The following is a 22,847-nucleotide window of genomic DNA, read 5'->3' on the forward strand; positions in this document are numbered from 1 at the left end:
AGAGTTATAGTTGTATCTTGGGCATGTCAAATCACTTAATCTGTATACATAACCCACAGAACATGAATTGGCAGGACTGAGTTGACTAGCCCAGAATCCTGGAGTCCTGCCAGATTATGTTCCTCAGAGGCCCATTAACAGTTGCACAAAATGAGAGAATGGTCAGATATCTTGTATAGCAAACAAATACCAAATAACTGCAAGGCATGAGGTCAGAAAGTTGACATTAAGGAATCATGAACCCATAGCTGGATATGCCCGACATTAAGGAATCATGAACCCATAGCTGGATATGCCCGAACTACAGGATATTTTATTTTTTTGTTTGTTTGTTTGTTTGTTGTTTTATTTTTTGAGACAGGGTCTCACTGTGTAGTTGAGACTGACCTGGAACTCCCTCTGTAGCCCAGGCTGGTCTCGAACTGACAGCAAATCCTCCTGCCTCGCCCCCGGAGTGCTGGGATTATAGGCATGCGCCACCACACCCGGTTTAGGCTATTTTAAAATGACAGCTCAAGGAGGCACTGTCTTGTAGTGGGAGCTCTTCCATAAGTGAAAATTCTTAATGACATGTAGGCCTCAGCTTAGTGATGCATTTTGGCTAGAATGTGGAACTGTGGTGGAAAAGCATACACTTTTTGAATGTAGGGCTTTGAAAGAATCTGAATATAAACACTGCGTGCTTTTGGCCCATCGCTCATTCTTCCCTTTCCCTGTGACTTGCAATTATGTGTATTTCTCTGGTATTTAAATTCACCTGTTTTTGTACTTTTTCATAATCCTATATATGTGAAAAAGTAACAGAGTCTTGAATTGTTTACACTTCTAAATGAATAATTGACTTTTTAGTCCCAAGGAGACTGTTGGTATTTTGTATCCATAATAATGCATAATATACTCATTTATTTTACTTCACATTAAGAAGTACTTATACTTCATAGCACAAAAGCCTGAAATCATGAGCATTTCTTTAGAGATACAATAGTTAAAATGTGTGATATTAATGATAATATTAATAATGTTATCAGTCTCTTTTATATCCATCCAGTTTTCTCATCATAAGGTCCTCTAGGACAAATATTTTTGTGTCTGTGTTTGGCCAGCGCTTCTGACTGGCTCAGAGAATATGATATCAACTTTAAAGTGTGCAATTTAATTGGATAGTTATTCCCCAGAACTTTATATGACTCTTTGTTCATCATTGAAGTCTTTCAAAATCATCTAAGCATGCTCTGGTTCCATACGTAGTTAACACTCTTCAGAGTGCATACAGTATTAGCCCTGTCTGTAAGTATGTGTTTTATCTATTCAATTTCCTTTTCTCTCCATACTAGTATAAGCCCTTTGAGCATGACGGTAACGTGTTTGCCAATCACTTTACAGCTAGCCCAGTGCCTAGCAAAAGTAGGTGCTTAATTTGCGTAACTGCATTTTGGTCTCTTTATTTAATCTTAATTGTCCCACCCACCCCAGCACTGGCAGTTGAACCCAGGGCCTTCACACTAAGCTACATCCTTAGCCCTTTTTTATTTTCTGTTTTGAGATAGGATCTTGTTAAATTGCCTAAGCTGTTCTCAAACACATGATCCTCCTGCCTTAGCTTTCCAGAGTGCTGGGATTACATTTGCACTGAATTTTTTTCTTGTTCTTTTCCAGTTTCTCAGAAACTTTGGAATTGGCAGATGATATGGCCATCGATATTCCCCATATCTGGTTGTACCTTGCTGAACTGGTAACCCCCATGTTAAAAGAAGGTGGAATCTCCATGAGAGAACTTATTATGTAAGTTATACTTGTTTCTTTGATGTGTATCAAGTTGAACTGACACAAAACCACCAGCTGGCTCTTTAGGATAGTGCTGTCCCATTAGTGCCTCTGGAGACTCTAATGCAGCCTGTGATTTTAGACTTCTAATTTCATTGTTAAAATGTTACTTATATCTACTGTAGAGACATGTAGCGGTCGGATAACTACAGGGTAGACCTGAAGTTCATTTAAGTTAGTAATGATTATAAATATGGCTAATGTAAATGGAAGATGGTTGCTGGGGATTTAGCTCAGTGGCACCACACCTGCCTCGCAAGCGCAAGGTCCTGAGTTCTATCCCCAGTACCAAAAAAACAAAAAAGGAAGATGGTTCCTTCTAGAAACTTAATTTGGCTTTTGTGTCTACCAGTACTTCGGTGTTGTAAAAAGTTATATTTTGTTATGGTTTTTGTTTTTGTTTTTTCATACCGGGGATCAAACTCAGGACCTTGCAAGCAAGGCAGGTGTGGTGCCACTGAGCTAAATCCCTGGCCCTGAACTACTTCTGTTTAAAGGACTTAGAACATGTCCTGGAGCTCTGGCTTTTCCGGTATTATTTCAGTTTGTACACTGTTTATTTGGCACATATTATCTGCCTACTGCTGTAGAACAGAGAATTTGTTCAGAGGTATTAATCACTGCTCCTATCTTTTACAGAGAATTTAGCAAACTGTTACTTCCTGTTGGAAGAGCTGGGATCTTGCTTTCTGAAATATTGCACCTTCTATGCAAACAAATGGTGAGTGTTCAACTGATATTATTCTTAATAGCGTGTTAGGAAAGGCAGTGATCTTGATCTTGGATATTCCTTGAACGGCTTTGGTCTCAATGTGCAAGTAATTCTGTTTATTGTTAGCTTTGGAAAAAAGAGTGAGGTTGCTCCTTCACCCTTGCTTCTTCCAAAAATATATTTGTCTGAACAGTTTGCTGATATCTTGGGAAAGATTTGTCTAATTTCACTGCATTAGATATATTTCTTAGGACTCTCAGTATGATATATTTGTGGTCACAAGTTTTTGTCTTTTCTTGAAATAAATGGCTAACATTAGTACTTTTTGATAGATACAGTGAAAACTACTTTCAGAGTAAGATAGGATTCATAACTGATTAATTTTGTTTCTTTTGACTCATAGGATACTAGTCTGATAAAAGTACGTAGTAAAATCAACTCCATCAAACAGTGAATGTCTTTTTTTTTTTTTGGTACTGGGAATTGAACTTGGGTCCTTGTGCTTGTAAGGCTGGTAGTAGAACACTGAGCTAGATCCCCAGCCTGACAGTGAATTTCTTAAGTTTAATTCATTTTAGTTAACTAAATATTTGCTGCACAATTATTCTCTACAAAGCTCTATGCTAGGCTCTCAGGCTAAAAGATAAGCCTTCAAGGAATTTATAGACAAGAGGAGGGAGAAAAATCTAAACCAGTCATTTCAAAAGCACATACAAATGGTCCGTTTGGAATTCTAAGAGGTTGGGGAAGTGTTCTGCTATCACAGAGGAAATTAAATGTCTAGGAAGAGAAAGAAACGTCAAAAATGAAAATTCTGCAGTGACTTCTGACATACTCAAACTGGAGCCTAAGATATTAGGATGATAGATAACAAAGTTTTTTAAAGAAGTGTTTTGAGCCAGAAATTTAGCTCAGTGGTGCCACCACCTGCCTCGCAAGCACAAGGTCCTGAGTGCAGTCCCTGGTACGAACAAATAAATGAATAAATAAGTGAATTTCATTTCTCACTCTGAACCTCCCAAAGTCCTTCTGTATCCCACTTGTGTAGTAGTTATTCATGGATTGGTTCACTAAGTACCCTGGTTCTGTTGATTATCAACTTGTTAATATTCTTTGCTTACTGGCACCAAAATTTTTGCTGAGCTCTAGGATGTTATGTCTAACATCCTTTCTTTCCTGCTACTTGATATTAGTCCTTATTAATTCAAAATAGATATTAACTTTTATTTTAGAAACATAAAATAATGCTTCTAAATAAAAACTAAATTTTCTTAGAGCACAAGCTCTGAGCTGTATAGCTTGATTTCCAACCCTGGCTTGACCAGGTTATCAGTTTGGTTTTGACGAAGTTATTTCATAAGAAAAAGTACATCCTCTAAGACAGCAGTGGTGAACCTGTGGCACATGTGTTGCAGCAGGCTGTTTGTTATCACTGAAAGCTGTAAAAGTTTCACCGTCACTGCTATAGGATGACAGCTGCAGCTTCAGAGCCTGGCATTTTCCATTATCAGTGTGATTTTGTTCATGCTGTGCACTTGTACCTCCTCTTATTTTTCCAGATGACATCAGCTCTTCTTTCTTGTTTATTGCACTTGGCCTGTGCTTCTTGCCCTAGAAGCACTTCTCATGCCTGATTCAGGAACAGCAACTGCCTTAAGCATTCTTGTATCAGGAAGTATTAATGTGAGCCACCATGCAGAGGGATTCCAGTGAGGCTTGTGAATGGCTTTAGTAACAGCTACATCCATAGAGACACCTAGGAGAGGAGACAGTGTTGGATTTATACACCCTTTCTTGTAATTTTATTAATTACACCCAAATATTATCTTATAGCTGCCCAGATTAATTGGCTGGTAAATAAATTATTGAACCATAAGCAGTGGTACTTCAGTTGTTCACTGTTCTTCAGACATCACAGTTTGAGAGTCAAGAGTCTGAAGAGACAGACATCGTATCAAAGAACTGTTTTGATTTTTCAGTCTGTAGGGTTCTTGACCTCAAGCAAGTTTTTTTTTCTTTTTATTTTCTTCCAATGTGAAGGTTAATGGATTGGTCTTACCTCTGTTTTAGAGCCATAAGAAAGTGGGAGTTTTATGGAGGGAGGCTGACCTCAGCTGGAAGAACTTTTTACCAGAAGGAGAAGATGTACATAATTTTCTCTTGGAGCAGGTAAGAACAAAGCTGTGTCTTCATGTTTGATAGTAATTGCTCTGTATTGTAGAAGAAATGAAGGTAATTTTACTAGTATTCCAGTCATCAAAATTAGATCAAAATGGGAATCTTAGTCAAATATCATTTCAAGTCCATGTTTTAAGGCCATTCCAACTAAATGGTCATTAGAGAATAGATTAAAAACTCAAGAAAATTAAGACTTAGCCATACTTAAAAAAAACTTACATGTTTCCATGCAGCACAAGTAAAATCAGTAAGTAAAGCAGGAATGACTGCAGCTGCAAGTCTTTTCAACTGTGAGTCTGACAGCAAGCACAAGCAGCCAGAAGTTGCTCCATGGGTTAATGAAGACTAGAATGCTCCTCACACTAGTGCAAGCCTACTTCTTAAAGCTCCACAGATAAATAATTGCAAGGAAGTTGACACAGTTAGACACGGTTATACATCTAGAACCTTAGCTTCCCTTCTGAGTTGGTTAATTAGATGAAGAAATCCACAGGCTGGGATTTAGCTCAGTGGCATCATGCCTGCCTGGCAAGCGCAAGGTCCTGAGTTTGGATTGCTGTACTGGGAAAAAAAATAAATCCACAAGGCAAAAGACCCCAGAGTTAAGGTTGATGCAGTCTGGTCCTAAACAGGAATTGTAAGGCAGCATGTACAGGCCATTTTAAAACTTTGTTAGACCAAGCTTACTTATAAAGAAAGAAAACGAAACTCAAAATGATCCTCCAAACAAAAAGCCTAAAACAAGGAAAACTAAAGCTAAGACAGGCAACAAAATCAGCAGTAAGTAGGAAAAAATAATCGCTGTGGTAAAATAGAGTATAAGAGCAATCTAAAATTGGCTGTAATTCTGGATTTTGTTGTTGTTATTTTTGGTGATGGTATTTTGTTTTCTGTAGGATGTTTTTGTTTTGAAAGTTGGATTCACTGCATAGCTCAGGCTGACGTTAAACTTGAGATAATCCTCCTCGTCTTCCCAAGTGCTGGGATTATAAACTTATACCACCATGCCAGACTTAAGAATATGGGGCCAAGCTCATTGTTGTGCTCCTATAGTCCCAGCTACTTGGGAGGCTTAGGCAGGAAGATTGTTTAAACTCACGGTTTAGAATCTATCCAAGTGAGACCTGTCTCAAAAGCAACAAAAATACAATAAAGTGGGTGCATTGTTGATAATGACATTTTATCAGGTTGCTGTTTAGATTGTAATCTAGATATGCTGGAGAGTACTCCCACAACAATAAGAATCTGCCTAAAACATAATTTCTGATTCATTGTTGAGCTCACAGAAAGTGAGGTTTTCTTCCGAGAGACAGAAAGAGTGAGGGAGAAAGGAAAGGAATAAGCCAGAAATGAAACCTGTCTGAGCAGTAAGCACAGATGAAGGGCGTGTGACCTGAAGAACATATTGGCCAATAGCAAATGCCATTATAAATATTGCCAGAGATCATGGAGGAAGTTTAATTGGTTCCAGTTCAGGATTACCCTAGCTTGCAGAAAAACCAAGCTAACGCCTTAATTTAGACCGCACACACAGACACTTTTTTTTAACACATGCATATTGTATAAATACATGAGTTAACACAGAGTTCATTCAACATCCAATGAAACAAGTAACTATGAATGAGAGGGATTCATAAGTGGTAAATGGTAGATTTAGACCTCAAAGTCTTGAGGTAATGGATTTGTCTATTTCTCAATATAAAATAATCCTAGAGAAAAAAGAGGGAATTACAAAAATGGGCACACAACAAAATCAAAACAACATTTGAAAAAAAAAATCTAAAATGAAACAAAAAGCTAGGTAGAATTTTAAATTAGGATATTTGAAGGGCAGAATGAGAAAGTCTAATGTGTATCTAATTGGAATCCCAGAAAGGAAATTAAGTAGGAAGAGGCAGTATTTGAAAAGACCATTATACAGACTTTTCCAGAACTAATAAACATATATGTGTGTATATATGTGTATATATATTATATTGTATTTATAATGAAAGCTCATATATGCTATGTAGGATAACTTAATTACATTTTAGTCAAACTGAATGTTAAAGACAAATAAAAGATTTTAAATGAACTAGAAAGAAGCAACACTTTACTTATCAAAAACAGACTTTGCAGTAATAAAAAGGCAAGCCACAGGGGTATGGGGAAAAAAATAAAAACCAAGATACATCATGTATAGGTACAAGATCCCAATCATGAATGTAACTGTACTATATACCTGAAAAGTACCAATAAACTCAATGAAAAAAAAAAACACAACAGGGCAAGCCAAAAGATGGTGAAATAATCTCAAAGTGCTGAGTAAACAGCACTCAGTTTAGAATGGTCTCTTCAGATAACCCTTAAGAATTTGGGTATTTCAGGCTGGGGATTTGGCTTTAGTGGTTCCTCCACCTGCCTCACAAGTACAAGGGCCCCAGTTCGATCCCCAGCACAAAACAACAACAACAAAAAAAGAATTAGGGTATTTCATAGACTTTTTTTTTTTTGGTACCAGGGATCAAACTTGGGACCTTGTGCTTGCAGGACAGGTGGCAGAACCACTGAGCTAAATCCCCAGCCCATAAACTTTTTTTTAAATAATTACTTAGAAATCACACATGGATCAAGGAGGAAATTTGAAAAGGACATTAAAAATTTTTTAACTGAATGAAAAATGAAAACTCAGCATATGAAAATATATGGAATTAAGAGGAAGATGTGACATATGCCTGTAATCCTAGCAATCTTGGGAGGCCAAGGCAGGAGAATTGAAGGATAGGTTGAAAAAATTAGTGAGAGAGGAAGAGGGGGAAGGAAGGGAGAAAGAGAGGGAAGCAAAAAGGAATGCATCTAAAATAGTAAAAATTTAGCACTAGATATATATGTTTAGAAGATTACAATTCAGTAACCTCGTTAGTTACAATCTTTATAAATTAGAAAAAAAATACTAAATAAACAAAATAAGTACAAAAAGAAAATAACAGATCAGAAATCAGTGAGACAAGGGCCAGGGTTTAGCTCATTGGTTCTGCCACCTGCCTCAAAAGCACAAGGACCTGAGTTTGATCCCTAATACAAAAAAAGGAAGAAGAAAGAAAGACAGAGAAAAGAAATCTGTAGAAATCAGTGAGACAGAACACAGAAAAGACAATGAAGTTCAAAGCTGTGCAGTTTGTTTTGTTTTGTTGAGACAAGGTGTCCAACTATGTTGTTTGGGCTGCCTTGAACTCACCATCTAAAGCCCAGGCTGGCCTCGAACTCACCATGATCTTTCTGTTTTGGCCTCACGAGTGCTGGGATTACAGGTGTGCACCACCATACCCAGCATCAAAGCTGTTATTTGAAAAGATGTAATTGATAAAGCCTCTAGCCAGACTGATCAGAAATAAATGAATAAATAAAAAGAGAAGGCACAAAGTACTAATAATCGGAATGAAAAAGGTGCTATCATTACAGATTTTGTACATAAAAGTAAGGAAATTATGTGGATTATCTTTACACTAGGAAATGCAATCTAGTTGGGCAGAACAAATTTCTTGAAAGGTGTGAACTGTACACAAGATGCTATAAATGACCTGAATATCTAGTTAAGAAATTAGATTTCTAAGGGCTGGGGAAGTAACTTAGTGGGACCATGCCTGCCTGTCAAGCACAAGGTCCTGAGTTGGATTCTAACTACCAAAAGAAAGAAAAGAAATTAGACTTCTACTTTAAAATGTTTCCAAAAAGAAAATTTCAAGCCTAAGGTTTTACTGGCAAAATCTAACAAACATTTAAAGAAGACATAGTACTAGTTCAACAAAAGAATTGTATACCAATTCTGGAAAACTGAGAAACTGCTTCCCAGAGCACTGTATGAGACAAGAATTACTGTACAACCAGAACTAAAGATGTTCAAAGAAAACTAGAAACAATTATTTCTTTTCTACGTAGAGAAAACTTTCTCAACAGAATATTCAGAATTCAAGTGCAGTAATATAAAAAAGAGTATGTGATAACAAAGTAAGGTTCACCACAGGAATGTAAAGTTGGTTTAATATTCACAAATCAATATATGGATGGATCTAGGGAAGATGGGGGAGTCGGAAGCCCCAAGAATCCATCACCTTTGAAACTGTTGAATTGTTAAACTGGCACAATCCACTACAATTTTAGAACTGTGGAGTCTAGTCAAACACATGCAGTGTGAACACTAAGGGATTATATTAGTCATTTCCCAACCCTGCAACAAAGTACCTAACAGCCCCAAATTAAAGGAAGAAAGATTATTTTGCTCATGGTTTCAGAGAGTTTAGTCTGTATTAGTCTGACTCCCAGCTAGAAGTGGCATGTTGGAAGGACATGGCAAAAGGACATTGCTCAACCATGGCAACCAGGAGACAGAGGGAGAAGGGAGGAGCCAAGATAAGAAAAATTCACTCTTTCAGATCGCACCCTCAGTGATCCATCTCTTCCAGCCAGGCACCGCCTCCAAGCTGCACATTTACAGTAAATTGAATGGATTAATGCGCAGAGAATAGACCACCCATGACTCAGCCACTTTCCAGAAGCCCCACCTCTGAGTGCCTGAGACTTTTGGGAGACATTTTAGAATTAAACCATATCAGATTTATTTTGTGAAATATTTCTATTATATTTATGGGAAAGAATCTGGTCAGGCAGGGGATTTAGCGCATTGGCTCTGCTGCCTTCTTCACAAGCTCAAGGTCCTGAGTTCAATCCCTGGTACAAAAAAAAAAAAAGAATCTGGTAAATTTTGGTGAAATTTTGCATAGAGCCACTGGCACTATGGCAGATAACCAGACAAATGGTAGCACATTGTTTCTGGTGCAGCTTACTGATGCCAAGTTGCACAATAAGAACCTTGTCCTTTAGAGATCGTTTTTTATTTCTCTGGCTCTTGACTAAGTGACCAATATAGAGGGCTTGCCATGGTCTGAACCCCTTCCAGCTGAAGTGGCTTTCCAGGCTATAGCTGTCAAAGTGTTTTTAAAAATAGAGAATGGCTGCACTGGTGAGTGGTGTCATGCAAGATTCCCATGCTTGGACTAGGCTTGGTAGTGCACACCTGTAATACCAGTACTTGGGAGGCTGAAGTAGGAGGAGCACCATGACTTCGAGGTCATCTTGGGGAAACATAGTGAATTCAAGGCTAGCCCGGACTATATAGTGTGACCCTGTCTCAAAAAAATAATAAAAAAAGAACACCTCGTCTTTCCTTCTCTCTTGCCCTCCCCTTTGTACTTCTCTCCGTCTTTCTTATTGGCATTCAGTCAGATCTCAGTAAGTTCACTAACCACAGAGATTTTAAAAAAATAAAAATAGGCTCTCTCCCCTTTGTTCAGAGACAGCCTAGCAGATCCTCCCTATAATAAAGGATTGTTGTGGTCCTGGTAAAAAAAAAAAAAATAGACTTCAATGACCACACATGACAAGGAATGTAGTTCTTAAAAAATAGGTTGAGCCAGGCACCATGGTGCAGCCCTATAATCCCAGCACTCTGGGAGGTATAGCAAGAGGATGGCAAGTTCAAGCCCAGCCTGAGCAATTTAGCAATTTAGTGAGACCCTGTCTCAGAAATTTAAGGGCTGGGGATTTAGCTCAGTGGCATCGTACCTGCCTTGTAAGTGCAAGGTCCTGAGTTCAATCCCAGTACTTCCAAAAAATAGGAATTTTTTTCAAATAAAATTTTTAAAAATGAGTTGAACATGGACCAGGGATTTAACTTAGTGGTTCCACCACCTGCCTCACAAGTACAAGGTCCAAGTTTGATCCCCAGTACCCACCCCCCAAAAATGAGCTGAACATATAGCTCAGTTCAGAGGCCCTAGGTTCGCAAGGTCCTTGGTCTGATTCCCAGCACTGCATGTAGGAAAAAAAAAATCCAGAGCAAGCAAGGCAGCAGGAAAATAGGGCTTGTTTGTGAGAAAAACTAAAGAAACTGGCAAAAAACATTCCTGGGCAAGTCCAAACATTGGAATTACTAGACCAGAATTTATCTGTTTCACATATGCTCAAACTGCTGAAGGAAACCAGGGACAAAGAACTAAAGAAAATCAGGAGAATGATGTATGAACAAACAGGATAGCAATAAAGAAATGAGAATTAAAATTGAGCCAGGCATGGTGGCACATCTTGTGATCCTGGCTACTTGGGATGCTGAGATAGGAGAATCGCAAGTTGGGGGTCACTTAGTGAGGCCTTTCTCCAAAAAGGAGGCTGAAGCTGAGGGCGCAGCTCAGTATAAGAGCACTTGTGTAGCCTTTGTGAAACCCTGGCTTTAATCCCAAGCAAATCCCCCTCCTTTAAAAGATTACAAAATAGAACCAAATAAAAAATTCTGGATCTGGAAAGTTATAGTAGCTGAAAGTTAACTAAAGAGTTTCAACAGCAGATTTGAGCAATGGAAGAACAGACAAACTTGAAAATAGGGCAGTTGAAATGTCTCAGTCTGAGCTGAAAGAAAAAAATAATCAAATAATGGACAGAACCTGTGGAACACCATCAAGCCTACCAATTTACACATTAAATAGTCTTAAGAAAAGAGAGAGAAACAGAAAAAGTGTTTGGAGAAATAATGACTAAATACTCCCAAATTTACTTAAATTTGTGCATCTACATATCCAGACTATCAAGGAACTCCAAGCAGAATAAGCTCAGAGATCCACACCGGGACAGATGTAATGAAAGACAAAGACCAAAACAAAGAAAAAGCCTTTTCAAAGCAGCAAGAGAGAAAGGACTCCTTACATACAAGAATTCCTTAATAATATTAATCACCAATTTCTCACCAGAAACTATAGTTGCCACAAAGCAGTAGAATGTTGAAAGTGCTCAAAGAAAAAACTGCCAACTGAGAGTTCTTATTAACTGTTAAAGTGTCCTTCAAACTTGAAAGAGAAATTAAGATTTTAAAATCTGGGCTGGGAGCCAGGCATGGTGGCCCACACGTGTAATCCCCAGCACTTGGGAGGCTGAGGCAGGAAAATCGCTTGGGTTCGAGTCCAGCCTGGGCTACACAGTGAGTTCCAGGTCAGTTTCAACTACATAGTGAGACCCTGCCTCAAAAAAAAAAAATCTGTCCTGGGGCCAAGTGTGGTAGCACACGCCTGCTTCACAAGTGCAAGACCTGAGTTCATTCCCTGGTACCAAAAAAAAGAAAAGAAATGCTGAAGAGATTCCTTCAGGCTCCAGAAAAGGATACTACAGGAACTCAAAGTCATACAAAGAAAGAAATACATCTGGTAGGGGGAACTACATAGGTAAATATAAATGTTCATATTATTATGTTTTGGTTTGTAACTCCTTTGTTTTCTTTATGATTAAAAGGCATATCCATAAAATAATATTTATGAATCTGTTAGTGGCCCCACAATGTATAAAGATACAATTTATGATAATAGCATAAAGCTGGTTCTTCATGTACACTACATTACTCAGCAATTCCACCTGTAAGTTGCATAGTCAAGAGAAATGAAAATATGTAGTGCTCTGATTTGTTGTCAAATAAAACCTGAAATCTGATTCCAATTCAGTACCAAAATCTATGATGGAGTTTTGTCCAACTGCTCTGTGGTGATACTAGTATTAAACCGTAGGATTACAGAAAGGGAGTTAAATTGTACCCTTGCCCAAGGCTTCCAGCTGTCTCAACTCAAAGCAAGATTGAAGCCAAAATGAAGCTCAAAATGATTTGGAGGAAAGCATACCATAGCCAGAGAGATCATTGCATTGAGCTTGCTTGCTGGGGCGGGGGGTGGTATTTTGCTTTTATTAGAATCAGAGGTGTATGTTATGAAAAGTAGGAGAAATATTCAGAAAGATTATGAAGTGACAATCTTTCAAAACCTACTATGCTCATTATTTTGATGTCATGTAAAGTAGAAGGTGTGTCCATGGCTTTGTTGTCCTCTTAGGATGACAATAATATTAAGCTATATTAATGTTTTTACATTTTATATTTCAGAAGTTGGACTTTTTAGAGTCTGACAGTTACTGTTCCTCTGAAGCACTTTCAAAGAAAGAACTCTCTGCTGACGAGTTGTATCAGCGACTCGAGAAACTCATTATTGAGGAGAAAGCGAATGATGAACAGATCTTTGACTGGGTAGAGGTATATAGACTGTGTCACCCTCTCTGTTCTCTCTGCAAAAATGTGGGGTCCTCTCAGTTCACAACCCTTTTGTTTCATGAAAATTTCTAACATTAGTGAAAATTAGCTCTTACGTGTGTGTGTGTGTGTGTGTGTGTGTGTGTGTGTTTGTTTGTTTGTTTGTTTTTTGGTACCAGGGGTTGAATTGAGGACCTTGCACTTGTGAGTTAGGTGGCGACACCACTGAGGTAAATCCCTTGCCCTTACACATGTAAATTTGAAACTTAAGACTATTTTTCACAGGTTTTTTGGGGGGTGGGGACTCGGATCTTGCACTCATGAGGCAGGTAGTGGAACCACTCAAAGTAAAATTTAGAACACAAGCCATTTCTCTATTACTAGTTTAGGATATAGATTTTATATTTTATCCTTCAAATACTATCCTAGGTAAAATTAATAAGGAATATATAATTATTATAAAATATATTGACTTATATTTTCATATTTATGACCCCTTCTGGAAATTTTATACTGTATTTATCTTGTGCTATGAAATGTTACTTTGTTTGCTTGTTGAGACAAGGTATTGCCATGTAGTTTGGGTTGGTCTTTTAACAGCCTGGCTTCATACCTGTGGCAGTCCTCCTGCCTCAGCAGTCTCCCAGGTGCTGGGATTACAGGCATTGCCTTCATGCCTGGAAGTTGGATAGCTTTTAAATAATTGTATTAGCATATCATTGAACCCGTTTTCTTTCTAGGTTGGTTTGCGGGTTTTTGTTTTTGTTTTTATCATGTGGTTACTGGTGCCAGAAATAGCCTGGATTTTCAGCAGCTCCCCCAAAGAACTTTGCAGGCTGAGCCTGATCCCTAGATAGGATCCAACGGTGTGGGTTGTGTATGTTGCAGTTTTTATTTTGGACTCTCTGTTTTGGGCAACATTACCACACTGAACTCACAGTGCTTTTCAGCCACTAGTACCAGCTCTTTTAGATTCTTTAGTTTTGCTGTTTCTCACCCTGAACATGAGCATTGGGTTTTTGAACCAAAATGGAGGGTTTTTTAATGTATGTTTATGTTTGCCTTCTTGGGTTACTTTTTTCAGTCTGTGTGCACATTTTGCATTCTGACTTGATCATAAAATTAGCTTACCATCTTTTTCACTTTGCATTACCCTTACATTTCATTAATATGCCAACTTTTATGGATAAAATGTATGTATGAGTCAGTAAGACTAAGGACAAAGCAATATACCTTCAGGAACAAGATGCCACCCTACTACCCTTGTAGACACTTCTGGCTGTGAACCTCTTCATTATTACTTCATATTCATTGTGGTTTGGTTTGGTTTGGTTGGTATCAAGGATCGAACTCGGAATCCCCAGCCCTTACATCCATTGTTTTATTGTCCAGTTTCCCTTGTCGTCTTACCTACAGGGGAATATCTGTCACTAGACAACGCATCAAATTCCTTACTGAAGTGTAGCAAAATTATGTCTATGTGTGTCTGAGCTACTAAATACTAAATCAAATCAGGAAGAAAAGGTTATTTTAACATAGCTTATTTTTTGGTGAGTTTTATTTCCCTTAGTGTAACTATCTCATTCCTAAAACTTTTGGGGATTTTTTTGGAGACAAGGTCTGGCTATGTAGTTCAGGCTGGCCTTGAACTCACAGCAATCCTCCTGTCCTGCCTTACCCTTCCCAGCCTCCATGCCTAGCTCTTTCCTAAAACATTTAAACCATTCCTATGATAATTTAGTCTTGAATTTAGGACAGAATTAGCACTAGGTTTTCCAGAATGTTCACTGACATATCCCAGATATTATATACCTTCTTTTCTCCTTTGGGAGTCAGGTCACTGCATATTGTAGCACTGTTCTCTTGCTCTATTATTTTTGCCTTTTCATCCATGTCAGGCTTCATTTGCGGGGTGGGAATCAGTATTATACTGTATAGTTCATACCAAGTATTGGGTCTCCTTATAGAAAAACCAGGTGTGGCGGTGCATGCCTATAATCCCAGCATTATGGGAGACTGAGGCAGGAAGATCAAAAGTTTAAGCCCAGTCTAGGTGACTTAGTGAGACCCTGACTCAAAATTTAAAAAGTGTATTCATTTATGTATCACAAATTTCAAAAATTAAAAATAAAATGTTCTGGAAATGTAGCTCAGTGTGAAAACCTTCAGTTCAGTTCCCAGTACTACACACAAAAAAAAGACAGGGTAAATTCTATCTAAAGAATTTTTTTAAAAAAAGAGAAAGGCAGAAGCACAATAGTAGTTGAGTCCCAATACATGGAGATGTTTACTGCTCTGTTTGTAATAACAGAATTATATAAATCTAACATCAGAACTTGTTTTCCCTTTTTTTTGTTAACATCTTTATTTAATCTGTAGTCTTCTTAATATTTCAGGTCTGATCTACCCTTGATAATTAAATTATTTGGTTCTATTTGGTTAAAAAGCAAACAAACATAGCCGGGCATGGTGGCGCACACCTGTAATCCCAGCACTTTAGAGGCTGAGGCAGGAAGATTGCTGTGAGTTTGAGACCAGCATGGGCTACGTAGTTCCATAGTGAAATCCTGTTTAAACACACACACACACACACACACACACACACACACACACTCACACACACACACACACACACACACGATTTTTTTTTTTACAAGGGGTCCTAGGGATTGAACCCAAGGCCTTTATACTGAGCTACAGCCTCAGCCCCACCCCACTCCCTTTGAAGCAGGATCTCACTAAGTGTTCCAGTCTTTACTCTCAGCTGTTCCTCAAACATAATTGTTTAGCCTTTTCAGAAGTAACTCTGAGGTTAGACCAGTCTGGCTTCAACTCAAGTCAGATATTTTTAAGGAAGTGTGAAAAAATACATAACTCTCATGGAATCTCCATGTGTGGCATTTGAGACCCTCTCCCACCTGTAGTCCTCTCAACTGTGGGCACTGGTTATCACATGTTTCTTTCTGTTTTGTTTTGTTTGGTATTAGGGATCAAACTCAGAACCTTGCACTGGCAAGGCAGGCACAGTGCCACTGAGCTAAATTCCTGGCCCCTGGTACCGTGTGTTTCTAGTCTGTGAGAAGAACTGGTCATGAACTCTTGACTGTAGCACAGAGTTCTGTGCTGATCCAGAGTAAAATGACTATCCAAGTGGACACTATGCTGATGTCTCACAGAGCTGGCCTGACTCAATACTGCTTTCCACTCAGTTCTCCAGAAGCCACCCAAGTGATGTTGGAGCTTGGGTGTGCCAATGAGAGAGCTGCTAGCTAATCTGCCTCCATTCTAAAATTCATTAGTACTGGTCTGGTTGTGTAGCCCAGTTGTAGAGCACTTGCCTAACATGTTTGAGGCCCTGGTCCAGTCTCTATCACTTACCTCCCCCAAAATCAACACTAATCTTATCTCTAAATATTTTTGAAATTCTTAGCTTTCTAACACAGGAGTTTATAAAAGACATTTTCAGTTTTCCCTGGCTACTCATTTAAAGACTGACTTTCAATGGAAAATACCATGCAGTGCCATCAAAAGAAGCTGATCTACACAGAATTAATGTACAAGCATAAAGAACGTGAACTTTGAGAAGCATTTGCAATACTTGTCTAGAAAATGTCTTCTTTTGTTCTTTTCTTTTGCTATACATCTAGTTTAGTATAGTGTCTAACAGCAGGCAACAAAATGAATAAAATTAACTTTAGGAATGTTTTAAATCTACTTAACATTTCTAAAAGGATTTTTTTCTTGCCATCCTTACAAAAGAACAATGTCTCATCACCTGAAGAGTTTGTATGGGGCATTGCTTGAGATTAACCTCTAGTTTGAAAAAAGATAAAAGAGCAGTGTTAGCACATGTATAAACAGTTGCATGGTTCTAAGAAAGAGCAGCCTTTAAAATATACTTCAGCTATGGTATATTTGAGTTACTCATATTTATAAACTTGGATCGATCATCTTACTATGGATTATTTACTGATGAATAATGGTTGTGCTTCCAAATACACATAGTGCTAGCACTGTATAAATAACTGAGCAGAAAATAGCAGTATTGTAATAAGCTCCCCAAAACCTAGGTACTGCTCCTCAGAACATTTTCACATAGAACAGTATTAACCAAATTATTTTAAAATGAGTTGAATACTTAATTTTCCCAAGAATATGCAAAACTGTGACTGCATCTGCCTCTAGAACCAGATTAGCCCTCTTCTGGGGAAATGTAACTTTCTCTGGTATGCAAGACTACCTTTAACTGTTGATTTTCTTTTTCTTTTTAACTTTAGGCTAATTTAGATGAGGGCCAGATGAGTTCGCCTACATTCCTTAGAGCTTTAATGACAGCTGTTTGTAAAGCAGCTATTATAGGTAAGTGACATTTGCTGAGAGCAGCTTTTAACATCTGAGCCCTTATTATGTCCCCTACTCATTATATGGTCTGATTTTATATACTGTCTTCTAAACTTGCCCTGGATACCTCATTTTCTGTGCCAGTGGTTAGCATTTCTGTCTGTATTGTCTGGTTGTCTCAACCATAGGGACAAATAATTTCTCTGCCTGAAATGAATCCAGATCTACTATCTGGGTCTACGATACCTTGGGTTCTGCAGTCCCACAAAGTTGTTACATGTTCCTTGGGTGGTTTTTTTACTACATTTCATGTAGCTTCTTCCTTACTTTTTATACCTCCATCATTCAAGGACATGTTTTTCTTCTACTCATAAGTAATAAAGAATAGATTGAATATTCTTAACTTATTGTCAAAGGAAGGGTGTTCTCATCAGGTGAGTCATTGTTCTGAATACCTCTGTGAAGGAAGAAAATATCAACAGTTTCTCCATTCTTTTTTTACTTTATTCTATATGACGGTTTTATTGATTATTAATTATATAGATAGGATTGGAATTGGTTGAAATGCTAAATATTCCATTTCATACAGTATTTAATAATGTTTAATGAGGATATCTACTTAGCCTCATATGGAAATCCACATTTCTTTGACCAAAGTGTGTGGGGGGGATCCATCAGCTCAAAATTGTCTCAAAGTTTCTATCTTTGTCATTTCAGAAAATAGCTTTAGCTCAGCGTGGTAGCACAGGCCTGTAATCCCAGTACTCTGGAGGCTGAAACAGGAGGATTGTTGCACATTTGAGCCCAGTCTGAACTACATAATGAGACCCTGTCTCAGAAAACCCCACCCAAAAAAATAGTTTTAGCTTCAAAATTTTAATTTTAGATTTTTGTCAGATGAATTATTTTCATTGTTCTTTAATGAGATCCATAACAAGCTAAGACAAAAGCACTCATTTAAAAAAATTTTTTTTTACTTGGTACCAGGATTGAACTCAAAACCTTGTGCCTGGCCAAACAGGCGCAGTGCCACTGAGCTACAACCCTGGTCTTGTATTACAAAATTTTATAAAATGGGAAAGCCGGGCGTGGTGGCGCACATCTGTAATCCCAGCACTTGGGAAGCTGAGGCAGGAGGATCGCTGTGAATTCGAGACCAGCCTGGGCTACATAGTGAGTTCCAGGTCCGTCTCAACTACATAGTGAGACCCTGTCTCAAAAAACCAAAAAAGAAAAAAAAAATTTTTTTTTATAAAATGGGGCCAGGGATTTATTTAGCTCAGTGGCGCTGTGCCTGCCTGGCAAGCACAAGGTCCTGAGTTTGATCCCCAGCACCAAAAATAAATAAATAAACTTTTAAAAAATAATATCCAGGGCTGGAAATGATAGATGTATGTTCACTTTCCATTATTATAACTGAGGAAATCAACTTACAGGGAGAAAAGATGCATTTTGGTTCATGTTTTAGAGGTTTTAGTCTACATTTACTGTTCCCCATTGCTTTGGGCCTGTGGCAAGGCAGAGCATCATGGTGGCAGTCACTTACTGGAGCTGAGCTGCTCACCTCGGGATATCAGAGAGGTGGACAGAGGAAGGAAGCAGAGTCTTACTATCTCCTTGGGTGCATCCCCGATGGCATAACTCCCCCTACTGAAACCTAGCTCTTCCTTTGCCTCTGCTTCCTAAGAACACTACAGGCTGGAAACCAACGCATGAGACTTTGGGGAACACTTCAGATCCAAACCATTACAAGATATCTACAGTGTATAATAATTAAATCAAACTTACAAATCTGTCACCATCTTTTCTATACTGAGACATTTGATTAATGCTGATTTTGTAGGTTTCCATAAAACTGCTGTCATTGATTCATTATAATTAAGAATAAATAATTGGTTTCACTACTCTTGAGGGAAACCTACAACTCAAAATGCGTTTCCCTTGTGTCTTTTATGCTTTCCGAGAAAACATCCCATTAAAAATATCAGAACATTTGGATTTCAGAATCTTGCCTTGAGCCTCTTCACCACCTCTTCTCTTACAGAGTCCTGTGGATTTTATGTACTCAGACATTTTGAAATGGTTCTGTTTATTAACTCTATAAGTGTAACACTAATTCTCTGTCACCTCCAGCTGACTGTTCTACCTTCAAAGTGGACACTGCTGTTATCAAGCAGAGAGTGCCGATCTTACTCAAGTACCTAGACTCAGATACAGAGAAGGAGCTACAAGCACTTTACGCACTACAAGCGTCAGTAGTCAAACTTGATCAACCTGCCAGTAAGTTTCCCTTATGCTACAATTAACCTAACCACTGGATGAGGCCTATCCAGGCCAACACTTCATTAGGAGTTTGAAGATAGACAACAGAAGAATCACTGATCATTAGTAACAAAATCTGATAACCTATGACTTTAACTTTTTTTTTTTTTTGCGTAAGGGTCTCATTGTTCCCTAGACCAGTCTCAAGCTTCTGGGTTCAAGTAGTCCTCCTGCCTTGGCCTCCCAAGTATCTAGAATTGCAGGCATGCACCACTGCACTCAGGAAAGAGATTTTTATTTATTTATTTTTGTTCCAGGGATTGAACTCAGAACATTCCACTTGTGAGGCAGGCAGCAGTACCCCTCAGCTAAATCCCTGGCCCTATTTTTTATTTTTATAATGTTTAGACGGGGCTTCACTATGTTTCACTGGCTGGTCTCATTCTCCTTACCTCAGATGATTCTCCTGCCTTTGTTCCAGATTAGCTAGAACTATAGCTTTGCACCCAACTCTAAATCTGAAGTTTTGTTATATTTGTTTGAGATATTTAATTCTTATTGTAGGGCAAGTCTGATAAGACTTCCTGCAATGATGAAAATGTAGGGATATGCTATTCAGTATGTTAAACCACGAGCCACAGTTGTGCATGTAAATGTGGCTGTTATGGCTGAGAAACTGAATTTTTCATTTTCTTTAAATTTAAATAGCCACATGTGGCTCGAGACTACCATGTGGAACAGTAGACATCTGGGGAATGAAAATGGTCAGTGGTCTTGAGGATGATACTCTGCAGAAGCCTTGGATAACTGACAAAATCCCTAAAAATAACTATGATGTATTTACCAGGGCATTTTTAGGATAGTTTGCAGTTGAGAGTCATCATTAATTCTTGGCTAGTCAGACCGAAAAATAAGGTAAACACTCAAGTTTCAGTGATACTGCTTAATTCATGAATTCTATAAATCGTAAAGATTCTGTTGCAATTTGTGAAAGCAGGGGCATATGGTTATTTTAGAAACAGCACTGAAGTTGTTCTTAGTTACTTCCTTAGATTATGGGTTTTACTAAGTTCTTTTTTTTTTTTTTATTAATTCTATTGGTACATTTAAGATCTACAATATAATGACATTCATCACAGTACTAAGTTCTTTCCAGTGCTGCTGAATCCCTTTGGGAAATAAAACAGTTGAAACAAATTATCCTCAGAATGTATAAGTAAAGAGACATGCAACTCTGAATCAGAAACCTTATTTTCCTTTTCTCATCTTTGAAAGGTCATATAACAGCAAGCCTTCTTTTTCTATATTGTTATACGTAGAGTATACTAATTTTTCAAATGAGAAGGTCAAAGTGCTTGGATGAAATTGATAGCAATGTGCTCAAACAAATGAAAGTAACAAATTATCAATTTCAGTAATCGCTGGAGAGCTGTTTAGTTGTAGATCCCATTTTCCTGTGAACCAGTCAGGGTTTACAGGATGCAAAGTGATTTTGCTAGGCACGGTGGTACAGTCCTGTAATCCCAGTTACTCTGGGAGGCAGGAAGATCACAAGTGCAAGGCCAGCCTGGGCAATTTTGCAAGATCCAGATAACATCTCAGAATAAAGTAATAAAGTAGATCAGTTCTCCCTGGGTTGGGTCCAGTCCTCAGTACCACCAAAAAAAAATGTGCTTTCAATGTTAGCTTTTCTAACATAATTACAAAGATAAATCTAAAGAAAAATTTTGTATGACTCAATCTAACTTCTGTTTATTCTACTGCCCCTCTCCGCTAATATGAATCATAGAGCTGACTGTAAATGAGCAACAGCTCATCATGAAGAAATGGTTTTCATGGGGCTGGGATTGAACCCAAGATCTTGCATGTGCTAGGCAGGTGCTTTACTACTGAGCTAAAACTCCAAGCCCTAAGCAGTTTGTTTTAAAAAATATACAAATGTAATCTCTATTGAGACTTAATTGTCTCTACTAACTTACTCTCTTTTAAACATTAGGTTTCCACTGTGAGAACAAAACAGAAAATTACTAAAGACAGTTTAGACATTTAAAACAAAAAGTGACTGTTTCACAGAATAAAGTCTAGATAAGATAGCTTTTGCTTGTGCTTTCCACTTTGTGACAGGGTCTTGTTACTTCGCTTAAGTTGCCCAGGCTTTGCTCAACCTTTTGTGGTTTTTTTGAGACACGGTCTCACTATGTAGTTGAGACTGACCTGGAACTCACTATATAGCCCAGGCTGGTCTAGAACTCAGTGATCCTCCTGCCTCAGCCTCCGAGTGCTGGGATTATAGGTGTTCGCCACCACGCCCAGCTCGGGCTCAAACTTTTAATCCTCCTGCCTCAGGCTCCAAGAGTTCTGGGATTGCAAATGTGTACCACCTCACATGGCTAGTCTTTTCCACTTTTAAAATATAACATTACGAAGGAAAAGCAGTAAAACTGCCTTTTCCTCCTAAAATTTTTAAAAAATAATACAGCACTGTAAACTTTGAAACAATGAAGACATGTAAAGAAAGTAAAAAATTGCTCTTGTTGATTTTTTTAAAGTTTGGATTTTTTTTTTTCCTTTTTCATTTTTTGAGACAGAGTCTTGCTTTGTAGTCAGGCTGGCCTCAAACATGCATCTGTCATCCTGCCTCAGCCTCCCAAACTGCTGGGATTATAGGTGTGCTCCACTATACCTGGCCATGGATTGAGAAGCACATGATATAAAACAGATTCACCAATACTGTTGTTCAAATTGAATAAAATAATAGGAATAAAAATAATGTGGACTTCTTAAGAAGCATCTTTTCCTCTTTATTGTGCTATCAAAAGTAAATAGGATGAAAAAAAAAGGAATAGGACAAACTGTCCACAGTGCTCTTCTGTAGTTGAATAAATGTACACTCGTTCACTAATTGCTTTTCCTCACAACTGCAGAGCCCCAAAACCCATGGCTTATTTTTACCATCTTCCAGATTTGCTCCGGATGTTTTTTGATTGCCTGTATGACGAGGAGGTGATCTCTGAGGATGCCTTCTACAAATGGGAGAGCAGCAAGGACCCCGCAGAGCAGAGTGGGAAGGGCGTGGCCCTGAAATCTGTCACAGCATTTTTCACGTGGCTAAGGGAAGCAGAAGAGGAGTCTGAGGATAACTAAAACTGCAAATACACAAAATGAAACTAAAGAAGCAATTTAAGTATTTTTTTAAAAAGTTTCACGTCTTCGCCAATCACAGTGCAGCAAGGCCAATTCTTGCAGAAAACCCCCCCTGTGTGCACGAGTGAGTGGGAGGGGAGAGAGAAAAGGTGATCATGGAGGAAAATGGTACTGGAAACAAGTAGACTTCAGACCTGAGGGCGGGAGCACTAAACCAAAATACATGTATTATTTATAGAAATATTTTCTGTTTTAATCTTTTCTTTTTAAACAAGGACTCATACTTTAAAA

The 22,847-nt window shown here is 38.2% G+C and overlaps 1 protein-coding gene across 16 annotated transcripts in view; it reads left to right on the forward strand.

Moving 5' to 3' along the window:
• Eif4g3 (eukaryotic translation initiation factor 4 gamma 3) overlaps positions 1-22,847 on the forward strand; it is a 304,279-nt gene extending 281,432 nt beyond the window's left edge. For all 16 annotated transcript variants that reach the window (XM_033767671.1, XM_010626033.2, XM_010626034.2 and 13 more), the window contains 7 exons: positions 1,657-1,782; positions 2,464-2,545; positions 4,607-4,705; positions 12,666-12,812; positions 17,087-17,168; positions 19,284-19,430; positions 22,375-22,847. In XM_033767671.1, coding sequence (XP_033623562.1) covers positions 1,657-1,782; positions 2,464-2,545; positions 4,607-4,705; positions 12,666-12,812; positions 17,087-17,168; positions 19,284-19,430; positions 22,375-22,556 — 865 coding nt within the window. In that variant the 3' untranslated portion in view covers positions 22,557-22,847. The remainder of the gene's footprint in view (positions 1-1,656; positions 1,783-2,463; positions 2,546-4,606; positions 4,706-12,665; positions 12,813-17,086; positions 17,169-19,283; positions 19,431-22,374) is intronic.

Source organism: Fukomys damarensis, unplaced genomic scaffold (assembly GCF_012274545.1).
Source record: "Fukomys damarensis isolate Sample0158 unplaced genomic scaffold, DMR_v1.0_HiC HiC_scaffold_23, whole genome shotgun sequence".
Lineage (NCBI taxonomy): Eukaryota > Metazoa > Chordata > Mammalia > Rodentia > Bathyergidae > Fukomys > Fukomys damarensis.